This window comes from Heteronotia binoei, chromosome 2 (genome assembly GCF_032191835.1).
Source record: "Heteronotia binoei isolate CCM8104 ecotype False Entrance Well chromosome 2, APGP_CSIRO_Hbin_v1, whole genome shotgun sequence".
Classification (NCBI taxonomy): domain Eukaryota; kingdom Metazoa; phylum Chordata; class Lepidosauria; order Squamata; family Gekkonidae; genus Heteronotia; species Heteronotia binoei.
The window spans coordinates 123,658,603-123,679,597 of NC_083224.1; the positions used below are offsets into that span (position 1 = coordinate 123,658,603).

Genomic DNA, 20,995 nt, shown 5'->3' on the forward strand with positions numbered 1-20,995 from the left:
GGAACAATTGGAAACCCAGAATTTATTCCCCATAGACTATAATGGATAATCAGTCTGGGGGCTTCTGACACTCTGTGGGGGCTGGTTTTTGAGGCAGGGGCACTAGCAGCTATGCTGCAAATTTTGTGGCACACCCCCCCCCCCGAAGTTTCAAAAAGAGAGGACCAGGAAGCCCAATTTCATGATCCTCCAAAGATAGTTCCTCCATTGGTTCGGGGGGGGGGGGCATGGTCCCTTTAAATGCCTTTTGAGTTCACTCCAAAGGCATTTAGATGGGTGAGTAAGCTCTGAAGGCATTTAAACTTTAAATGCCTTGCTGAGATATTACTTTGTTGTACCCTTGGCTCCATGACAGAGAATCGGGGGGGGGGGGTATCTGGGACTTTGAGGTGGGGCTGTATTTTTAGGCTGAGGCACCAAATTTGCAGCATAGCTGCTGGTGCCTCTCCACAAAAAAACCTGTGAAGTTTTAAATAGATTGGACCAGGGGTTCCAAGTCTGTGGGCCCCCAAAGAAGGAGCCCCCATCCTCCATTGTTTCCAATGGAGGGGGGAAAGATACAAAGTCCCTTTAAATGCCTGAGTTCACTCACCAAGTTGTGCTGCGGCCGCACAACTCGGCTTCTCCAAGCTATGCTCCCTATATGGCAGTCCAAGCTGTTCTCCCTAAATGGCAGTCTCTTTAAATGCCTGAGTTCACTCACTGAGTTATGCTGCTGCGGCGCAACTCAGCTTCTCCAAGCTGTGCTCCCTATACAGTAGCTGAATAGATTAGAGAATGTGATTCATCTTAATAAATAACCAAATAAAACTGATAAGACAATATTCATTTATTTGTTCAACTCAGTATATACTGAATACATACCTGTATTACAGATAAATAAATATATTAAAGCCTTTTGTATTGGTTCAGGAAGTCAAGAACTTACACTCAGATCTGTGTAGTTTTCAGAATACTTTTAGCCCATTTTGGCTTTATAGGCAGGGGTTTAATAAATACATGTACAGGTTCTGAGAGTGTGTCTATATATTAGGGATGAGCACTAACTGGGATTAATTCCCCACCACGCAGGTGTTTTTTAGCTTTCTTCTGTAGTCTATTTAAAGTTTAAAGGGACTGCACAAGGCAGCCCAAAACAGCTCCCACCACTTAGCTGTTTTTGTGACTTTTGCAAGAAACAGAAAACGAGTTTAAAGGGACATTCTGTTCTGTCCATGAACCACCATGAACTGCTTTAAAAGTTTATGAACCATGAACAGGGCAAAATTCATGACAAATTTTGCTTCATGGTTCAGTTCCTGCCCATCCCTAATCTGTATCTTGTATTGTGGGGAATTTGCTGGAAGCTATACATGCATAATCACTGAAATCACTTTGTTGTTGGTTTTATATATGATCCTCTACTTTGCTGCTGTATTGTGCCACCTGAATTATGGAGGATCCTGGTGGACTAGAATGGAGGTATATGCAATCAGTTGCTTTAAAATGATCTAAAAACTCTTTAACCTAGTAGAATTTGGCAGTCTTATACAAGTTTATAAATAAATGCCCAGTCATATGTAGTCACGTTCATTTTTGTCCCCTTCTCAGTAAAACATCTGCACTTTAAATATGAGACAGGTAGGAAACCCCCTGCATTATTTAAATCCGAGGAATAAAAACTTTGGTGCTGTCATCACAGGCTCTTGTAAACATTGGGTACTTTTTTGTGTACTGTCTCCAAGGAGGAAGAAATATCTTCATCTCTGTTCAAGGCTGGAGATGTAGCTCAGTTCCACATTGGTGGAAGAAAGTGCCATAATTCCCATTCTAGCCTATGCAAAGAGTGATTTGTCAGTTAGTAGAAGCTGCCATTTGCCTCTTTGCTGATGAGCACACAAATAGCTAATCATATCTCATACTAAACTCAGCAATTATTTCAGTTCATTTCCCTGATGATGATGTCGCTGAGATCTCTCCTCTAGACTAAATTCCTCTAGTCAAAATTGTTACATGTGATATTTGGGCTTGAATGAGGGCAGGTAACTATGGCGTATCAAAACATACATCTTTTAGTTCTGTTGAGAACAAACTCTTCACAGCTCTTTCTTAAGTAATCTCATTGTAATGTATTACAGAAGTTTTTTTCACATTTAATAACTAGTGAATATTTTTTGTTGCCAACTCAGTCTCCCTCTGGGCAGTCAGCTTATTACAGTCCCTGTGAATTCCTCTCTGTCTTGGCATGTAAACAAGCTGCGTGAAATTGGGAAAGATGCCTACAATGTGAGTTACGCCTGGAAAATGGTAAGTGACACAGTTCAGTTCTGGATGGCAGTGTGACATGTTATGGTATGCTAATGCAATAAACCTGAAGGAGAATTTTAATTGCAAAAGAAGGATTCTCTTAATACTTTTAAGAGTTACTGCTGTTTCAGATTTATTGTGATACTACCCACATAAGTTATCTGTGTGTGGGCAATTTACATGCTGCTATAAATGAACCATACCTGCAACCAGCAAGGTGTTGTTTTTATAGAAAGCCTTATTGCACAATAAACTTCCTACCAGGGGCGTAGCTAGGGCTTTGGGGGCCTGGGGCCCAAGATTTATGTGGGCCCCCCTATGTGTGTGCACGCCGCCAGAAACAGGATATGATGTCACTTCCGGTGATGTCACTTCCGCAAGATGGCCACCACTTGCGAGGGAGCCCTGCTGGAAATAGGAAGTGATGTAACTTCCCCAAAATGGCCACCACTTGTGGGGGGCGAAACAGGAAGTGGTGTCACTTTGGGGGCGGCACCCCCCCCCCCCAAGATGGCACTGCTGGTGTGATCTAGGTCATGTGATTGATAACTGATTACCCCACCACACCATGTGACAGGGAGAAATGCCACAAGCAGCCTGCTGGCCCAGCTGTTCCCCTTGTGCCCTGAACTTTTGGGACTTCTATATTAAGCAAGCTTACAAGAAAAACAAGGAAAACAAAAACAGGCATACTGATGTGGTTTTCAACAAGCAAAGCTATAAGGAGGTCCCCATGGAACGTCTAATCACTTAGATTTTCTCCCAAGCTAGGATTTCCCTTGCCTTTATGCTAGTTGCTACTATCAGATCTTTCCAGGGATCCCTGGATGTCCCATAAGTAAGAATAAGCCAGTCAGCTATTTGTTAAATGCAGTTCTTTATCTATAACTTATAAACATATAGATATACACAATGCAGGTTAAGATGTAACACATTACTATTTCAGATGTTATGGAATAAGAATCAATTAAGGGGCTATCTGAGGGGTAGCTCAGACAGTGACAGGTGACCACTAACCAGAACTCCAAAGTCCCTTAGTAGCTCTGCCCTTTTATACTGTTCTGTCCAATGGGGTCCGGGAAGCCCTCTTGACTGTAGTCTATCAGGTACTCCTTGGCATATCTCTGGCTCAGTAAGTATTTTATACTGACAATGCCAACTCTATGTGTTGCTTAGGAGGCCTAGGGACTTAAAAGGGGCCTTTCCTATCCTTTTAGAAGGACAGGCCTATATGATTTTATATATGGCTGTATAATTTAAATGGCTATATCTGTTATGTAGGTGCATATAGCTTCAATTTACTCAAAGCACTTCAATGTATATGTAAGGCAAGGCTGAGACTAGGCTTCCCAAATCCCCCGCCAGGCCTGGAGACCCCCGATTTGGAGCCTCCTCCCCCAGCTGGCCATAAAAGGGAAAGCAGGGGGAGGGGAGGGGGGAGAACGGCAGCCCTTCCCACCCAGCCCTGATCGCAGCAGCCAGAGCTCTTCCGTTTTCTCAGGCTGCTTCCCGCCCCCAGTCAGCTGGCCGGTGAAGGGAGGGGAGCCCAGCCCCGCCCCCAAAGGACCATGTGCGTTTGCACCTCCGGAGGTGAGTGAGTTCTGCTGGCTTCCTATTCCATGCCATAAAGTGCCCAGCTGGTGTGCCTGTGTTGCTGTGAGAAGCTGGAAGCAACTCGTGAGTACAGAGGCCAGTCCTGAGCCGCCTAGGCGGGAGGGCGGGATATAAATGTAAATATAAATAAATAAATAAAGTCCTCTGCATCAGATTTGCCAGAAAGGGGGGGGAGGAGAGGGAAACGTCTTCTCATAGGGTATAATGGGGAATTAATCTGGAGGTTTCGGGGGCTCTGGGGGAGCTGTTTTTTGAGGTAGAGGCACCAAATTTTCAATATATTATCTAGTGCCCCTCCCCAAAGTATCCCCCAAATTTCAAAACGATTGGACCAGGGGGTCCAATTCTATGAGCCCCAAAAGAAGGTGCCCTTATCCTTCATTATTTCCTATGGAAGGAAGACATTTTAAAAAGTGTGCTGTCCCTTTAAATGTGATGGCCAGAACTCTCTTGGAGTTCAATTATGCTTGTCACACTCTTGTTCCTGGCTCCACTCCAATGTCTCCTGGCTCCACCCCCAATGTCTCCTGGCTCCACCCCCAAAGTCCCCAGATATTTCTTGAATTGGACTTGGCAACCCTAGCTGAGACTCAGTATATCTCTATACCATAGCTGTAATGTAGATAAGCCAACCTAAGAATATGGTGTTGCCCTTTCAACTTTCAGGCACTTCCTGGGTGGGAGACTACTTCCCTGTATCTGATTTCTCTGTAGGGGAATTCTAATGCTTAGAAAAAACCCTCTGAAAAGCATTCAGGAGTCTCTCTTTGTATTTCAGTGCTAGAAAGATAGATTAGTGAACTGTAGTTTAGCTTCTGCTTGAGAAGCCTTCTTAAAAGTCACCAGCAAGAAGTTACCAGCATTTACCAGCATACATATTTCTATGAAAAGTCCATTTCTCTCAAAAGCTATGAGAAAGCTTTTAGCAGAAAGCAAGCAGGCAAGCTTTTAGCAGGGATGCCTAAGGGGCCTTTTCTTCAGTACGCAGTCCCTTGCACACATTTTTTAAAAAAAAAAAATTACAGCCACCAAATACCTTTTTCAGCTTCCCTTTGCAACGCATTTTTCCCCAAAAAAAGGCAATTGAAAAGCACCTCCGTATCATTTTTTTTGCATTTTATTTCCTTTTCCTAAAAAATAAATCCTTTTTTTTAAGCTATTACATCTCTCCGTTATTTGCCCCTCTTTCCCAATTTTTTTTCGCCCCCTTTCCTTCCAGGCTGAGCCACCGACACCACCGAAAAAACAAAATGCCAGAGAGAGAGGGGAGGAAAAAAAAGAAAAAGGGTCTTGGAACAATTGCGGCTGCCGCGTTGAAAGAGAGAGAGAGAGAGAGAGAAAGGAATAGACTCGCTGGTGTGCGTGTCTGTGTGTGTGTGTGCGAGACCAGCTGCTGCATTAAGCATTTTGCAATCAATAGAGCGGGTGAGATTTATGCAAAGCGCAGATATTAATATGCAACGTTTTAAAGATTTTTAAATGGGAGAGCGAGGGAAGGAGACGGGGAGGAGGAGGCGGGGTGGGGGGGTAGAGAGAGATGGGCGCAAGTTGACTCCTCCATGCGCGCATGGGTGCAGCCCAGATACACAGGAGCTGAGGAGGAAACAGGAGCAGAAACAGCTGGAGCCCAGCGGCACCTTTGGGACCGAGGCAGCCTCGTGCCCCAAAAGTTTGCTCTGCTGCTTCAGAGCGGCCCCGTGGAGAGAAGCGCTGGGCGAAGTCCCTGCAGCCGCCCCCAAAGGGGCTCCGGCACAACAGCTGCTGCCGCCACTTCTGGAGCCGGTGGCCGAAGGGAGCGGACGCGGCCTGCTCCAGGCGGGAGAGGGGCTGCCACGGAAGGCAGGCAGGCCCAGACGCCCTCCTCCTCAAGCCCGCTGCGGCTCCCCGTCCCCTCTCCCGGCTGGAGAAGGCGCGAGCGAGAGCGCCTCTGAGCCTGCGCAGAGTGCTCGCTTGCTCCCTCCCTACCTCGCCCGGCCGCTCCTCATCTGACCCCACCAGTGACAGCGGCGCCTCCTTCCCCTCAGCGGCTGCCGATGGAGCCACGCCCCTTCCCAGCGACGGTTGCTACGCACGTCGTAGACCCCCCTCCCCGCAAGGGGGCGGGAAACAGAATCACATGACGGAAAGGGCTGGAGCGGCGGCCGCAGCAGCAGTCAGAGCACGAGCCGGGGCGCGCGCCAGATTCTCTCCATCATTTTTGCTCTCGCTCACTCTCCCCTCTCCCTTCCCCACGGCCATTGTTCGGGGGCCCCCTTGGCAATGCGGGGACCTCCCAGACCTGGGGCGACCCGCCCTCCCCGCCCCCCCTCCCTACGCCATTGCTTCCTACAATACTTGTTGATCTTATTTCTCATAATTCTTGATAACATAGAGTGCTTGAGTGTCTTTGTTTGTTGTTATTGGTTTGACATGATATGAAGGGGAGTGAGGGGAAGAAAATATCTTACAACGTTACTACACGCAGTCTTAGCTGTCTTAAGCCTGGTTCTCACCAAGGCAGTAAATCTGTTTCATAGTTGTTTCTTGGCTTCAGACTGCAAGCAATTGAACAATTCTCCAAATGGGGGGGACCTCGCTGTACATAGAAAACTAGATGTTAGGCAGTGAAAGCTGGCCTTACCACCTCCTGAAAATGCGTGCTTTCTTAGAGGAGAAAATCTGTATGAAGTAGCATTCAAATCATGGTCTGATCATGCAGATGATGCAGCATTCAAATGCATGCAGTTGGTAGCAGTTTAACCCTGACATAGGTTTATTCTCTGAGTAAGAAATAAGCCTTATTTTCAGTTGTGCTGGGATTTCTACCCAGTATCTTTTTCATAATTCTTTCAGACAGTTATCTCAAAGGTTAAAGTATCTGTGAAGCTCCCAGAGGATGATCCATAAACCTGTTGTACTGACAGACGCTTTCTTCCATAGTCTCGCACCAGTGCAGGCCAATCCCAGGCATACTAGGGATCTGGATGCTGCATGGTTTAAGGACTAAGCAGGCAGCTTTGACTGGTACTCTTAGCCTTTCTCTTAGTTGCAGTTTGACTGGTACTCTTAGCCTTTCTCTTAGTTGCACTTTGAAGGAAAGGAATTCCAGGACTGAGGAGCTAGGGTTTTTTAGAATACCAGTTCAAATGGACTGAAGATTTTATCTTTTTAATCTGCATTTACTACATTTATTATGTTGTATGCTATAGGCTACCATCACTATCAAAAGCAGAGTAGATGGAAAGCGGCTGATAACATTTAGGCAAGGAACAAACTCAGGGAACTGCAGGCATGTGTATTTCTGTCTCCCTTTATACCTTCTGAGCTACTATTTGCACTTAACCCCCACCACTACCACCACCACCGCCAAAAGGGGGATTTAGTATCTAGTTTGCATGGAAATTGAAGTGCACAGTGTACTGCTTTTGGAACAAGGCTGAGAATTCCATCAGTGCACAGGGCCTTCCTCCAGTGGAAAAGTCATTTTCTACTGGTAGAAGCTTCCTTGCATTAATGGAAGTTGTGGAAAGATGTCACTATTAGTGGAGCAAAACATTTGGATTGACCCCATGATAAATATTAGGAAATGCAGAACCTCTAGAGAAACAAGGTGTTAATCAAAATGTGAGTTGATGAACAGTGATGTTGTTTGTGTAATGAGGGACATATTAGAAAGAAAGATGGATCATATTATCATATATGGTATACTGCATGATCTTTGGATCCATATCAGTTGAGTGAGCTCTTGGAGCTGCTTGTGTGCACTCAGGGGTTCTGTCTAGGTGCGGGGGGGGGGGGGTGTAGTTCCCATTATGGTGCTTCTGCTATGCATTCCATCTGCCTTTTTTTCATGATCACCAGGTATACAAATTTTGAAAAGAGATTTGCAAATGAGCAATGAATTTAGATGATTTATTCTGTATGTGTAAAAATATAAAGATTTCAGATTATAATAAATAAGAACATTTACATAAACTATAAATACATTAGAGAGCAGTTCTTATACTGGAAATCCCAAAAGCTAAATTCTTCAATCAGTGTCTTGTGTTGATCATTCTTACATTAATATATTCAGCCTCATTTGCTGGGCCTGGAGTCATGCTCAGTGGATCTTTAGATACTGAGAAAATCATGGATGTTAGAAGTGACAGAGAAAAGAATTCCTCAGGGAGCTTTTCAGTCGTATTTTAAAAGGCCTGTTAGGATTATTTTTAATTACAAGGTAAAAACAACACAAACAATAAGATTTGTTTTTTATTGTAATAGGAATGTGTTCCTTATTAGGTTCAATGAATTGTTATTTTTTTTTTTTAGGTTCAAGATACATCCTTCATTTTGTGTATTGTTGTGATACAGCCAGAAATACCTGTTAGGCAACTTAAGAACCTCAACACGGTACCCAGTAGTAAGCTACTTTATCATCGACTGGACCTCTTGGGTCAGCCCAATGCTTGTCTGCATTTCAAACAACTGGCAACTTTAGGTAAAGCAAATATTTGAAAATCAAGCTAAGGCAGGGGTGGCCAAACTATGGCTCGGGAGCCACATGTGGCGCTTTCACACGTATTGTATGGCTCTCAAAGCCCCCACCACCCCATTGGCTGGTTTGGAGAAGGTATTTCTCTCTTTAAATCACATTTCCAAGCCAGCCCGCAGCTTGGAGAATGCATTTAAAATTAAAGTTGCTTTCTTTCCACCTCTCCTCCCTCACCCCATCTATTTGCCTGCCTGCCTTCTGGGTCTCAAACATCTGACATTTATTCTTTGTGGCTGTTATGTTAAGCAAGTTTGGCCGCCCCAGACCTAGGGAGTCACCCTCTTTATGTTCACTATATAATAAGCTAAAATTGTTGTAATTACCCTTTGAGTACAGGCAAGCAACAAATGTTTTTTAAAATAAGTCAACTAGTTACCGCAGTCTCAAATAGTTAAGAGTTCTAACTTCATTTTATCCTCACAACTGAGGGGCGGGTAGAATTAGGCTGAGAGGGTGTGACTGGCCTAAAGTTACCCAGCAAGTTTCCATGGCAGATTTGGGATTCAGATCAGGTTCTTCCACCACCTAGCCTGACACTCTAACCACTACAGCACACTGACTCTAAATCCTTCTGCTGGACGGTGTAAGAGTAGGCAAAGCTGAGACATAGCTATCACTGGACCCTTATCAGTCACGTGGGCTGTGGAGATGAGAGTCTTACATTTAATATATCAAAGAATTCTGCCTGAGCTTTAGCTGTCATTTTCAGGAGCTGATTACTGCTGGGACTGCACAGTTCCCTTAGAGTCTTAAAAGCAAGCTATTGAGGCTCCAGTAAACCTCCTTCTGAGGGCTGGTTTCAAGGTGGCAGTTGAAAGCGCATTGGATAAGAAGAATTGCTTTTCAACAATAATGGAAACAAAACAAAAAAGGCCATTTCTGCTGAGCTCTAATGCTGGACATTTTACTCTGGAAAGTGCTTGAGATGACTGGCAGATCTCCTTAACTTCCATTTCACTGTCTGAGAATTCCAGATACCCTCTTGTTGTCACAAGAGTTGCCATTCTCACTCTAGTTGTTACTCTTGCTTTGCATGCTGCTTATCTCCTCCCCAAAACTATTTCAAAACAGTAAATCGAAAGAAAACACTAAACTTTACTTAACCCAGAATGATTTTGTATAAGTAATTTTAATTCTTGATTAGTAGTAACAGTATTAGCAATTATCCCTTAATAATAATTATTATTATTATTTACAAAAAGGAAATTTTAGTAACAGTCAGCTGTTTGTATGCTGTTGTATAAATAAGAAGATCAAAAGTCATGTAATCAATCAAATATAAAATAGTCATCCAAAACAAGTGATATTTGGATGGTTTTGCATTGTGTGGATATGTATTATCTTTGTAATCTGCAAACTGGAACCAAACACCTATCTGACTTCCACTTACCTGTCCTGATTTTATCTTTGAAGATAGTTTCAGGAGGATAGCTGTGTTAATTAGTAGAAGAGCTGATTTGGATTCCGGTAGCACCTTATAGATAACTGATAAAAGGAGCTTTGACTTTTGAAAGCATATACCCTGAAAATCTTGTCGGTCTCTAAAGTGCTACTGGAATGGAATCTGACTTATCTTTGATTACTTTGGTACTGTTTTGGAGTTCTAATATAGCAGGGGTGGCCAGACTGTGGCTTGGGAAAGCATGTAGCTCTTCCATGCATATTGTGTGTGGCTCTCAAAGCCCCCACTGCCCAGTCAGCTGGTTTGGAGAAGGCATTTGTCTCTTTAAATCACTTCTCCAAGCCACCAGCTGGCTTGGAGAATGCATTTAAAATTAAAGTTGCTTTCTTTCCACCTCTGTCTCCCCCACCCATCTATTTTCCTTCCTTCCTGTCTGGTGGCTCTTAAACATCTGACATTCAGGTCTAGTGGCTCTGAAACATATGATGTTTATTCTATGTGGCTCTTACATTAAGCAAGTCCAGCCATCCTTTTAATAGAGCAAGTGTGCCTGTCTTCATTCTGACCTTTACTCTTTCTTTAGTTTGCTGCTGGGGTGGGGGGTGGTAGTTAATCGTCTTTATGTGAGCCTTCAGACATGAAGCAGGAAGCGCTGTGGTTCAGTGGTATGGATAGATGGGATTGTCTGCCTCCAGAAACCAAACAACCTGGTGAAATAAACAACCCCCCAAATGAGCACATAGTTGCATAATCTAGTTTTCTGAAAATAAAATATGTTGGGTATGAGCAGCGTTGTTACACTTGCTTTCAAAGCTGAGCTTGATTTTCCTGGCTGTCAAATAAATCATTAGCAATAACATGAAAACATTGAAGTTCTTGCCAGTCATGCTGTATCCTGTTGACTTTGGAATTATGCAGATTTTATTCCCAGCTATAAATATTTAATACCATCAACCCCTGAAAGAAGCCAGAAGTTAGAATTCTGGAGAGAATATACTTTGAAATATTTTTAATTGGTGAGTTCACAGACTATAAAAACTGTATAAAGCTTAAGTGCCACATTTTTCTTTCTTTTCGTTTTGTACAAAAATCTGTATCACTCTCTGTAAAAATCAGGTGCATTCATTTTGGTAGCATGGATTATACCGCAATAGGAATTTGAACCTGTAGAAAAAATAACAATTATTATTATTAAACAAAAGGTTTAAACAATGTCTTTTTGACAGTTTAATTCAGGTTTCAGTTCTTTGGGTATACAATTTCTCATCTTCCATGTTGGCTCCTAAAAATGGCTGTGATCCTGCAGAATCAGACCTTTACGAGTCAAGGCAGAAAGTCTGCTGAGCTTCCTGTTGCACTCATGTATTTACATAGTTGATTTTTTTTTTTTTAAGTGGGAAATAATGTGTGCTTGTGTTGTTTCAAAGATATAGAGGGAAATGTTGGTTTGTTTGGAAATGAGACAGAAATGTCCCCAGTTTGTTCTGTTCTTTAGTCCTTCCATCCATTTTTCAGCCAGCAATACTGACTACAGCATGTTCACTGGGCAGTAAACTTTGGAAAGTGCCTCAGGGTTTCTTCACACAACAGTCTCTGCCTGCGTCTGCTACATTTTTCAACCAGTCCTTGCATCAGCCCATGGCAAAGCAGACATGAGAAGCTACTGATGTGCCTTCTGATATGCCACACAGAACATTGTTTTTATAGCATTGGGCCACAAGTTGCATTCAAGCTGAGTCCTCACAGCTGCTATGCCATGAACTAAGTCATCTAGAACTCTGTATGGGCTGTAGGGAAACTGCCACAGGGTGAAATGGTTACATGACAAGTTTCTGCAATTTGCATTGTTTAATCCTTCATTCAAAGCTGTAAGAATAGCTCATTTATTTATTTATTTACAAAATTTCTGTGCAGCCTCTCCAGCGAAACTACTTGAGGTGGTTTTCAAAGTCAAAGATAATTATAAATATAAGAACAATTACAGGCATTACCAGTTAACAGCTTCTACCTATCTTCTTATTTTCAGAAACTCTGTTTTCCTATAGCGTACTTGACCATAACAGGTGTTTCTCTTTTACATTTCAATCTCTACCTTATGGAGGGGAGGGGGAGTATTTGTCTACTGTTGTTACAATGGTACCCCCTGGTGGCCACATGGACAATAACAGTAGAGTTGAGGCATTGGCTATTTAGGGTTCCTTCTTGCATTTTCACATTATTTTAAATTGCCCTACTACTTACTTCATTTGTAATGCTTAGATCAGGGGTGTCAAACATGCAGCCTAGGGGCCAAATCAGGCTCCCAGAGGGCTCCTATCAGGCCCCGAGCAACTGGCTGCCGTCTGCTTCCTTCTCCCTCTCACTTGCTTCTTTCTGTATCACAGCTTGCTTTGCCAGGTTTGCTCAATCACACAGGAGCTACAGAGCAAAGCCTCTATTTTCTCCATTGGCTGAGGCTCCTCCCTTGGGGAGGAAGTGGAGGAGGGAGAGCTTGCTTTTCCAGGCTCTCTCAATCATACAGCAGAGCTACTGAGCCAAATCTCTTTTCCTTCTATTGGTTGATGTTCCTCCCCCTCCTGGTCCTCTGGGGAAGGAAGGAAAGAGCCAGAGCTTCATTTGCCTAGTTCCCTGGATCCCATGGGAGAGATACAAAGAAAGCACCGTTAAGACTGAGTGCTAATGTTTTAAGCATGTTTTATTTTAAGTTTTTTTAAAAAACCTTTAACTGTGTTTGTCTGTGTCCTTTATAAAGTTTATATCTCTGCTACCAGGTATTACATTTTATGACACACACGGCCTGGCCTGACAAGGTCTCATTTGTGTCTTTTCTGACCCTCATAACAAATGAGATCGACATCCCTGGTCTAGATGACTGGGTTATGAGATGGCTGAGTTTAGGTGATATTTTCTGGTAGTAGAGCTTTATTATGTGTTCTTTGTTTTTTTAGAAAGTCCCACTGTAATGCTGTCTGCAGGTAGTTTCTCTTCTCCTTATGAACATCTGAGCCAGCCTGAGACCAAGAGGATGGTGGAGCACTACACAGCATATCTTAGTGACAACACACGTCTCATTGCCAATCCTGGGCTGAAAGTATGTTGCTTTAAATGGACTGCTTCTTTTGCCTTCTCGTCTTCCTTGTTGTCATGATAATCTAGAACGTGTGCATTTTGGCTGGCCTACTTGGTTTCTTGCTACATCAAATAACTGCTGGTGTTAAACTGAGTAAGGGGGAGTGCTTTGTTTTGCTGTTCTTCCACTGCCGTGAATACTTCATGCCCATTTTACATAGCAGCACAAGGAATGAGTGAATTAGGAATATGTGAAGTTGGACTGATTCCCTCAAGCTAGAAAGAACAAAAATTCTTGGCCAGTAGGGTTCTGAAGTACATTTTAAAAGATTGTGGATTAAAATTATGCTGAAGAGCAGTTTGAGAATCCTCTGGTAACATAAATAGCACCTATCCATTAGAAGGAAAGATTTATCAGATCACATGAATATGAACAATATAAAAATCAGACTAGTATTACAGGCACCAAGAACAGACAGTACTAGTGTTCAGTACTAGAGAGCCAGTTTGGTGTAGTGGTTAAGTGTGCAGACTCTTATCTGGGAGAACCGGGTTTGATTCCCCACTCCTCCACTTGCACCCGCTGGAATGGCCTTGAGTCAGTCATAGTTATCACAGAGCTTGTCCTTGAAAGGGCAGCTTCTGGGAGAGCCCTCTCAGCCCCACCCACCTCACAGGGTGTTTGTTGTGGGGGAGGGAGATAAAGGAGATTGTGAGCCGCTCTGAGACTCTTGAGTGGAGGGTGGAATATAAATCCAATGTCTTCTTCATACATAGAGCCATAAAAACAAAACTGTGGACAGTGTTTAGATTTGGCCTGGCTAAAGCATAATGAAGTATGAATGTTTCATTACTTTAAGAGATTTTTATTCCTTGACATTTGCTGAAACTATCTGGTGTGAGAAGATTTTAAAGAAGTAATTGGGTTTAGATTATCTCTGATGGGTCTTTAGGAAACCCTGCAAGCAGCTTATTATCTTTTCAAGCAAGTCTTAAAGGAACCCTGCTACGTCTGTCTTTGTTTTGCAGTTCTCTGTCAGAAATGAAGTAATGGCTACCAGTCACGTCACAGATGAATGGATGACACAAATGGAAATGAGTAGCTTGAACAGTTACATTGTCCGCCGTTACATAGCAACGCCCAATGGGGTGCTCAGAATTTATCCTGGTTCCCTCATGGACAAAGCATTTGATCCCACTAGGAGACAATGGTGAGTTTTAGGATCCCATTATGAAAGGCTTAAGAAAACCTTGGAGCTGGATTATATTTCACAAGGATTTGTAGAAAGTTTTAATTGACTTAACAAACAGATGAAATATATCCAAGTGAAATTGGTGTGTGTGTGGGTACACACACACACATTTAGTGCTTAAATTTGTGCTAGAAATTATGTGGGATTTTACTTTTTAAAAAATAGCTTCTGCTTCTTGTGTTTCTGTAAAACAGTGAATAATGAAAAACATCTATATATGGCCACTAAAATCTGTGTTGCTTATAAAAACCCTTCAGAGCTTATCTCATTTGATTCTCATTATAAATTTCACATTCTCATGGCAGTCCTGCCTCTCATGATATCAAGCAGCAGTTTTCCCATTCTGTAGATTCCTTATGCTGTAATTTCAAATAAGAATATGCTAATTTAATAGTAATCTATTAATTATTTACAAGCATGATTTTAGAAAATGTTTTGTATACACTGCAAATGGGATAATAAATGCATTAGGGAACTCTTGAATGTGTTCCATTCCGTATGTTCTTTTCAAATAAGTCAGCCAGTAAATCAAGCCAGGAACAAGTGAATATAACCAAATGGAGGATTTCCCCCTTACACTGTTACCCACCCTGATCCTGCCTTGGCGGCATGGACGGGATATAAATCCTATCAATACATAATAATAAATAAGCTACTCATGCTGTCCGTTACTTGTGTCAGTTCTACAAGCACACCTTTTTTGCCTCTTCTTGCATTTAGCAGGAGCAATGAACTAACCATCCCTTTGCTCCACGTTCAAATATGTGCATATTTCCCAGAAAAACTCCATTTTAAGAGGCTTGCTGCAGTAACCCTCTTATAATTAGATGGGTGTTCACATAATACACCTTACAATAAAAATGAAAACCCACCAGGATCTACCCCTGCAACAGTGAGGAACATCATATGAGAATAAAGCCACATATACTGTTTAATTAAATCTTTCTGACCATAAGCACTCTATACTTTGCAGTGTAATTAGGGAAAAATCTGTATTGTGATATATCCATTCTCAGTTAAATCATGCTAATATTACTGATTATTGATTCATGCTAAATCTAGAAACTAAATCTCAAAACATATAGTTAAAAGGAGGAGCATATTACTCTAAGGGCGTAAGAGAGTTAAACTCACTTGGCATATGGTTAGCATGTGCTCAAGTAATTTTCCACGTTCCAGATGTTTTTTCAAATACTAGGAATTATTCACTTTTTCCATGTAAATTATTTTAGTATCTTTTAAAGATGTTGATTGTGCTTTGTATTAGGTATCTCCATGCACTGGCAAATCCAGGACTGATTACTTTCACTGGGCCTTACTTAGATGTTGGGGGAGCTGGCTATGTGGTTACCATCAGCCATACTGTTCATTCTTCAAGGTAACTTTATTTTGGGTCATGACCATAATGTCATACTCTGCAGTTAAAGTTGGACAATGTTTTAGATAAAATCCCCCTCAAATTACACTTTTCTGAAGAGAAAATTCCTCACAGAACCAAAAAATAGTTAGAAAGATATTTCATAGTACATAGCATCTGCAAACATTGATAATTAGAATTTAGTTAGTTCCCTTAACAAAGCTGATCGTGTTTGTTTACTAGATCTGTATGATGGAATGGAAATTAGATCCTGATTAATTGATTGATTGATGTGGACCAGTAGCTGGCTCTAAATCCTGACATTATATTTAACTTTACCAAGAAAAGTTTAAAGAGACTGTCACCTCCTCTTGGGAAGAAAAATAATTTCCAGTTTTTCACATAAGGAAACTGAGGGACATGAGAGACATCACCGTAACTTGATACAATATGATATGATTTTACTGTTGATATACACTTTTAAGTGTGCAACTTTGTGGAGCATGTGTGCTGCTGAGATAGGGATGTTATGTGGCCAGAGTTCCATACTGTAACCCACATAGTTTGGATGTATCATGTAGACCAGGGGTGGCCAACGGTAGCTCTCCAGATGTTTTTTTGCCTACAACTCCCATCAGCCCCAGCCAGCATGGCCAATGGCTGGGGCTGATGGGAGTTGTAGGCAAAAACATCTGGAGAGCTACCATTGGCCACCCCTGATGTAGACCCTTACCAGAATTTTATCATAGACAGTCAAGAAGATGTGACACTGGTATTAATCTCCTTAAATGGTCTGCCCAGCATGTGTAATTGCAGGTGTATTGATGTGTTGGAGATTCCTGACCACATGACATGACAACCATGCCACAATGGTCCATCTGAATATGAGCTACAATCTTCAGGTTTTCCAAATGTCACTTTCATCAACAATGACAGATATTTTGGGAGAATCCTTCATTAATATCTCTTAATATAAATATTGGTGGGCAGAACGGATCAGGTAGAAAATCGATACTAGATAACGGAAGAAATAAATGTTCTTTCTCCCACCAACTCTATTGTAAAAACATATTACAACATAGGCTCTTGGAGGCTGTTTTACAGGGCTTTGATGTGTCAGTTGCTAAGGCAACAATATGTAGTCTTGAGCTGTAGAGCAAAATAGGGGTATCGGCAAACCTCCACATATGGGCAAGATGTTATCTTTTATTCACTGAGGCTCTTGCAACTTGTGCAACTTGTGCATCTTTTAAGTTTTTTAACACATACCAAATATCCATAAAGGCCTCTTTCTGTCTCATTTTAAATTATCATAGTTATGTCCAGCTTAAGACTTGTTGACCAAAGTCTTCTATTTATGTTTGTTTTGGGACTATTAATGAAAATTCTAGTTCTAATTTTTTTTAAAAAAAATCCTCCTGCTCGCCAGAATTAAAAAAGAGAGCTGGGAATAGAGAATAACTGACGTGTTAGTTCAGGAGAATGACAGCATGCACAAGAACACTGACAGTACAGAATGTATGTGGAAAGGCATTCTGAATTAATCAGGAGCACTCTGTGCAATCTTTTCCTGGCTTGTTTATGATTTGCATTTCCCAGTCTGCAGTATGCATTTCTCTTGTGGGGATGCTGCAGTCTGCCAAACCTGTAGATGGTCAGCAGCCCAGGCAGAACTTTCCTTGTCGGACCATTAGGAGGTAAATCTTAAAGAAAGATTGTTTCCTGATCTAGAATTGGGAGCGCTGTTTACAATGATCCCATATAGGTGGCTATCACAGCATAGTAAATAATGCAGTGAATGCAGACAAGCAAGATGAAACTCTCTTGTTTGTCTTTTCCCCACTGAAGAAACCTTTAGATGAATCTATGGTCTCTACAATCCCCAGAGTCTTTGCATGCCATGCTTCCCATCCTCACTGTAGTCCACATATGCTGATTTATTAGTAGAGGGGGGCGGGATTGAAGAGTAAATAACATCACAGTACTAACATGGCATGGCAGCAAAGTTCAAAAACATGTTGATTGTGCTTTAAACAGCTATGCTACTAAAAGTAGGCCAGGAAACTGGTGTGTGTGTATCTTCCATAATTCTTCAAAGAGGTTTATGCTGGTGTACATAGTCCCCTTCTACCATGTATATTCATTATGTTTTGTATGAAGCCATTATGAATGTAAATTCAATATCCTGAGTATACTTTGTATAGAGGTTATACAGTCTTCTATTTAACACAGAGATAAAGAAGTCACAGACAGGTTGGTCACTTATAGACAAATATTTTCCATTGATGGCAGATAGCTTTTGTCCATGATAATTTTTCTGTGTGATTTAATTTTTAAGTTTAAAAACTTCATAGTTTTGTCTACATTCTTTAGGAACAAGCAGTTTGGTGCATGGTGCTACTTCAGACATATACTAGCCAGCTATAATGAAATCTAAATGCTTTATTGTGCTACAAAGAGGTTGATGGGTAGAATTGCAAAATACCGTAAATAAAATCTATGGTATCTGTCACATCCCAACATTATTCTACTTTTTGTCATTTTTGTTACACCAGACTTTTTTGTTATGTGAGAAAAGATAAACCTTTCAGGATAAAATTAATTTATCTGCAAACAAGTTAAATTGAAATGCTTGAATGTAAACTGATTTCATTATTAAAACCATGTTTTTCTGTCTTAGGTAGTGGTTCACGCTATTTACACACTGATTTTAAAAACTAGCACTTTCAAATAGGAATTAGGGGGGGAAATACAATAGGAAAAAAATGACCTTTCAGCATATTGGAAATTTAGCATCTTTAAAGGGAATTCATATTCCCTTTCTCATGATGGGAGGATAAGTGAAAAGCCGTGAAGAATTTTAATAAGCAGAAGGTCTGAAGGCCACACAGTTCCCCAGAAGCTGAAAGGAATCTGATCTTTTCAACAGTATCTACCCACAGAAGGCAAAAACATTTCTGTAACTGGTATAGTGCTTCAGGGGGGCCTGCGGGGTCTCATGAGCAAGGGATTTGTTTTATTTTGTTTTGTTTACAGTTGGGAAGAGGATTTGAAAGCTGAACTGGCATTGCTATATTTTAATGAATCCCTGCTTTTAAAAATGATGTTTAGCTGCCATGTGCCCTTCTCACTTCTGCATAATGTTTCTGGCTGTATTTTAATAAAGATTTTTTTTTTTCAGACAAGCAAAGAACAAATTTTATTTTTTAAAAAGAAACATTGTGAACAATTGATGTGTGACTTTTTATGTATCTCAGTACTGTACAAAGAGTATAAAATGCTCAAAAGGAAATACCTCCAGAGAAAAAAATACCAGTTTTTTTAAATTATTTATCTGCTAAGGAATACAAGACAAATTATAGCACATATTTTGAAAGTTACTGCCTTGCCCATCCTGGACTTTGTGACCAAAAGCATGCAAATGTTTAGGCACTTAGGCACAGCCTGCTGTCATGTGAGAACTCCCTTAAGGTAGCTTCTCTTGTTCAGTTTCCTAACCCTCTGCCTAGCAGTAACAGACATTTTGTAAAATACTCATGAATATGGTTTTTGCAACCCAAATAATATGGAAAGTCCCATTAAATGCATCTTGATTTAGTTGGTTTTTGTAGTTAGGTTTCTATAATTTGTTGATCAGGTTCCCAAATATACAGTTAACTGGACAGATAACAATTTCATTTAAGACCAGGTCAGGACTAGCCTAGCCATAGAGACAAATTAGGCATCTACTTGGAATGGTAGAAATCCAGATATACCTGTCTTGGTTATCCCAATGTCTGCTCCCTGCACTTTGCAATGTATCCACATTTTTTAGTGTTCTTTCTAGGTGAAATGAATTCTCATTTATATTAGAAATGGTGCCTCAAAATCTGGTATAGTGTTTTCGAAATCAGTTCCTGACTTTCCCATCTTTGCTGATACTTCCTGAAGTAATTGGAACAAAATGAGCAAAAATAAAGTAATTTCCCTTTGTCTCACACGCATTTAACACATGCAGTGCTTCCCCACCCTGACTGTTTATTTTACCCATTGAATTTCATTAGCATGACATATTGAGATGATGGTCAAATGAAAGAAATTTAGTAGCCAAAACTACCAGCTCAAGAGTTCTCAATTGAGTTACTTGCATTAGTTGCTTTCCCACTTACATCTCGTCTTTTCTAGCCAGTTGATTTTTAGGTTCTGTGGTAGGAATTCAGCCGAGATGACAAAATAGCTAAACAGTTGTTCCTGGTGAGAGTCTAAGGTCAATAGGTTATTATTGATGAGCTCAGGGACAAAGGATAGTCACTTTAAAGGCTAAATGTTTAGTCTGCCACTGTACACAATCCTTCTGTGGGCACCAGGAAATATGAATGGCTTGTGATATTTTCTTGGTAACATGAACATATGAAGCTGCCTTATATTGAATCAGACCCTCGGCCCATCAAAGTCAGTATTGTCTATTCAGACTGGCAGCAGCTCTCCAGGGTCTCAAGCTGAGGTTTTTCACACCTATTTGCCTGGACCCTTTTTAGTTGGAGATGCCAGGGATTGAACCTGGGACCTTCTGCTTACCAAGTAGATGCTCTTCCACTGAGCCACCATCTCTCATGTCCTTCATAATCTATCTGTTCTTTATTCTTGTAGTTTACAATTGTCTTCAGGCCATTCTGTCGCTGTGATGGGCATTGATTTTACTCTGAGGTATTTCTACAAGGTACTAATGGACCTGTTACCAGTTTGTAACCAGGATGGAGGCAATAAACTAAGGTAAGCTTTGTGAGTTTGCTTTGATGTTTTATTTAAGAATTGTGTTATTTTAAAGGCTCTTTTTTGGAACTGAATTAATTACCGTATTTTTCGGTCCATTGGACGCTCCGGACCATTAGACGCAGGTGCCTGGCTGGGAGACAAGCAGCGAGATCTCTCCCTGCGAAGTGCTGGGTTTGCGATGGGGGCGGAGGGAGCGATCTCGCCGCTTGTTTCCCAGCCAGGCACGCAGGCGCAGAAAAAGCACGCCACCCCCTCCACAGCCGGCGCTCGCGAAGTGCTGGGTTTGCGGAGCGGGTGGGTGCTTCCTCCATGCCTGTCTGCCTGGCTTCAGCTGCTGCTTACAGCAAGCGCCAGGATCGCTCCCTCTGCCCTCCGATCCCAGCGCATCACGAAGTGCTGGGTTTGCGGAGGGGGCGGGTGCTTCCTCTGTGCCTGTCTGCCTGGCTTCAGCTGCTGCTTATAGCAAGCACTGGGATCAGAGGCTTGGCTGAAGCCAGGCAGACAGGCACAGAGGAAGCACCCGCTCCCTCCGCAAACCCAGCGCTTCGCGAGCTCCGGCTGTGGAGGGGGCGGTGTACTTTCTCCCTGCCTGTTTGCATGGCTTCAGCGCTGATGCTTAAAGCAAGCGCTGGGATCGGAGGGCGGAGGGAGCGATCCTGGTGCTTGCTGTAAGCGTCAGAGCTGGAGCCAGGCAGGCAGGTGCGGGGAAGCGCCGGGACGGAGGCAGCGGATCGCCCCTCCCC

At 42.0% G+C, this 20,995-nt stretch overlaps 1 protein-coding gene across 2 annotated transcripts in view; it reads left to right on the forward strand.

The window, feature by feature from the left end:
• CACHD1 (cache domain containing 1) overlaps positions 1–20,995 on the forward strand; it is a 247,645-nt gene that overhangs the window by 200,658 nt on the left and 25,992 nt on the right. For both annotated transcript variants that reach the window (XM_060231944.1, XM_060231945.1), the window contains exons 12-17: positions 2,169–2,286; positions 8,194–8,362; positions 12,767–12,909; positions 13,917–14,098; positions 15,408–15,518; positions 20,127–20,249. In XM_060231944.1, the coding sequence (XP_060087927.1) occupies positions 2,169–2,286; positions 8,194–8,362; positions 12,767–12,909; positions 13,917–14,098; positions 15,408–15,518; positions 20,127–20,249 (846 nt within the window). The remainder of the gene's footprint in view (positions 1–2,168; positions 2,287–8,193; positions 8,363–12,766; positions 12,910–13,916; positions 14,099–15,407; positions 15,519–20,126; positions 20,250–20,995) is intronic.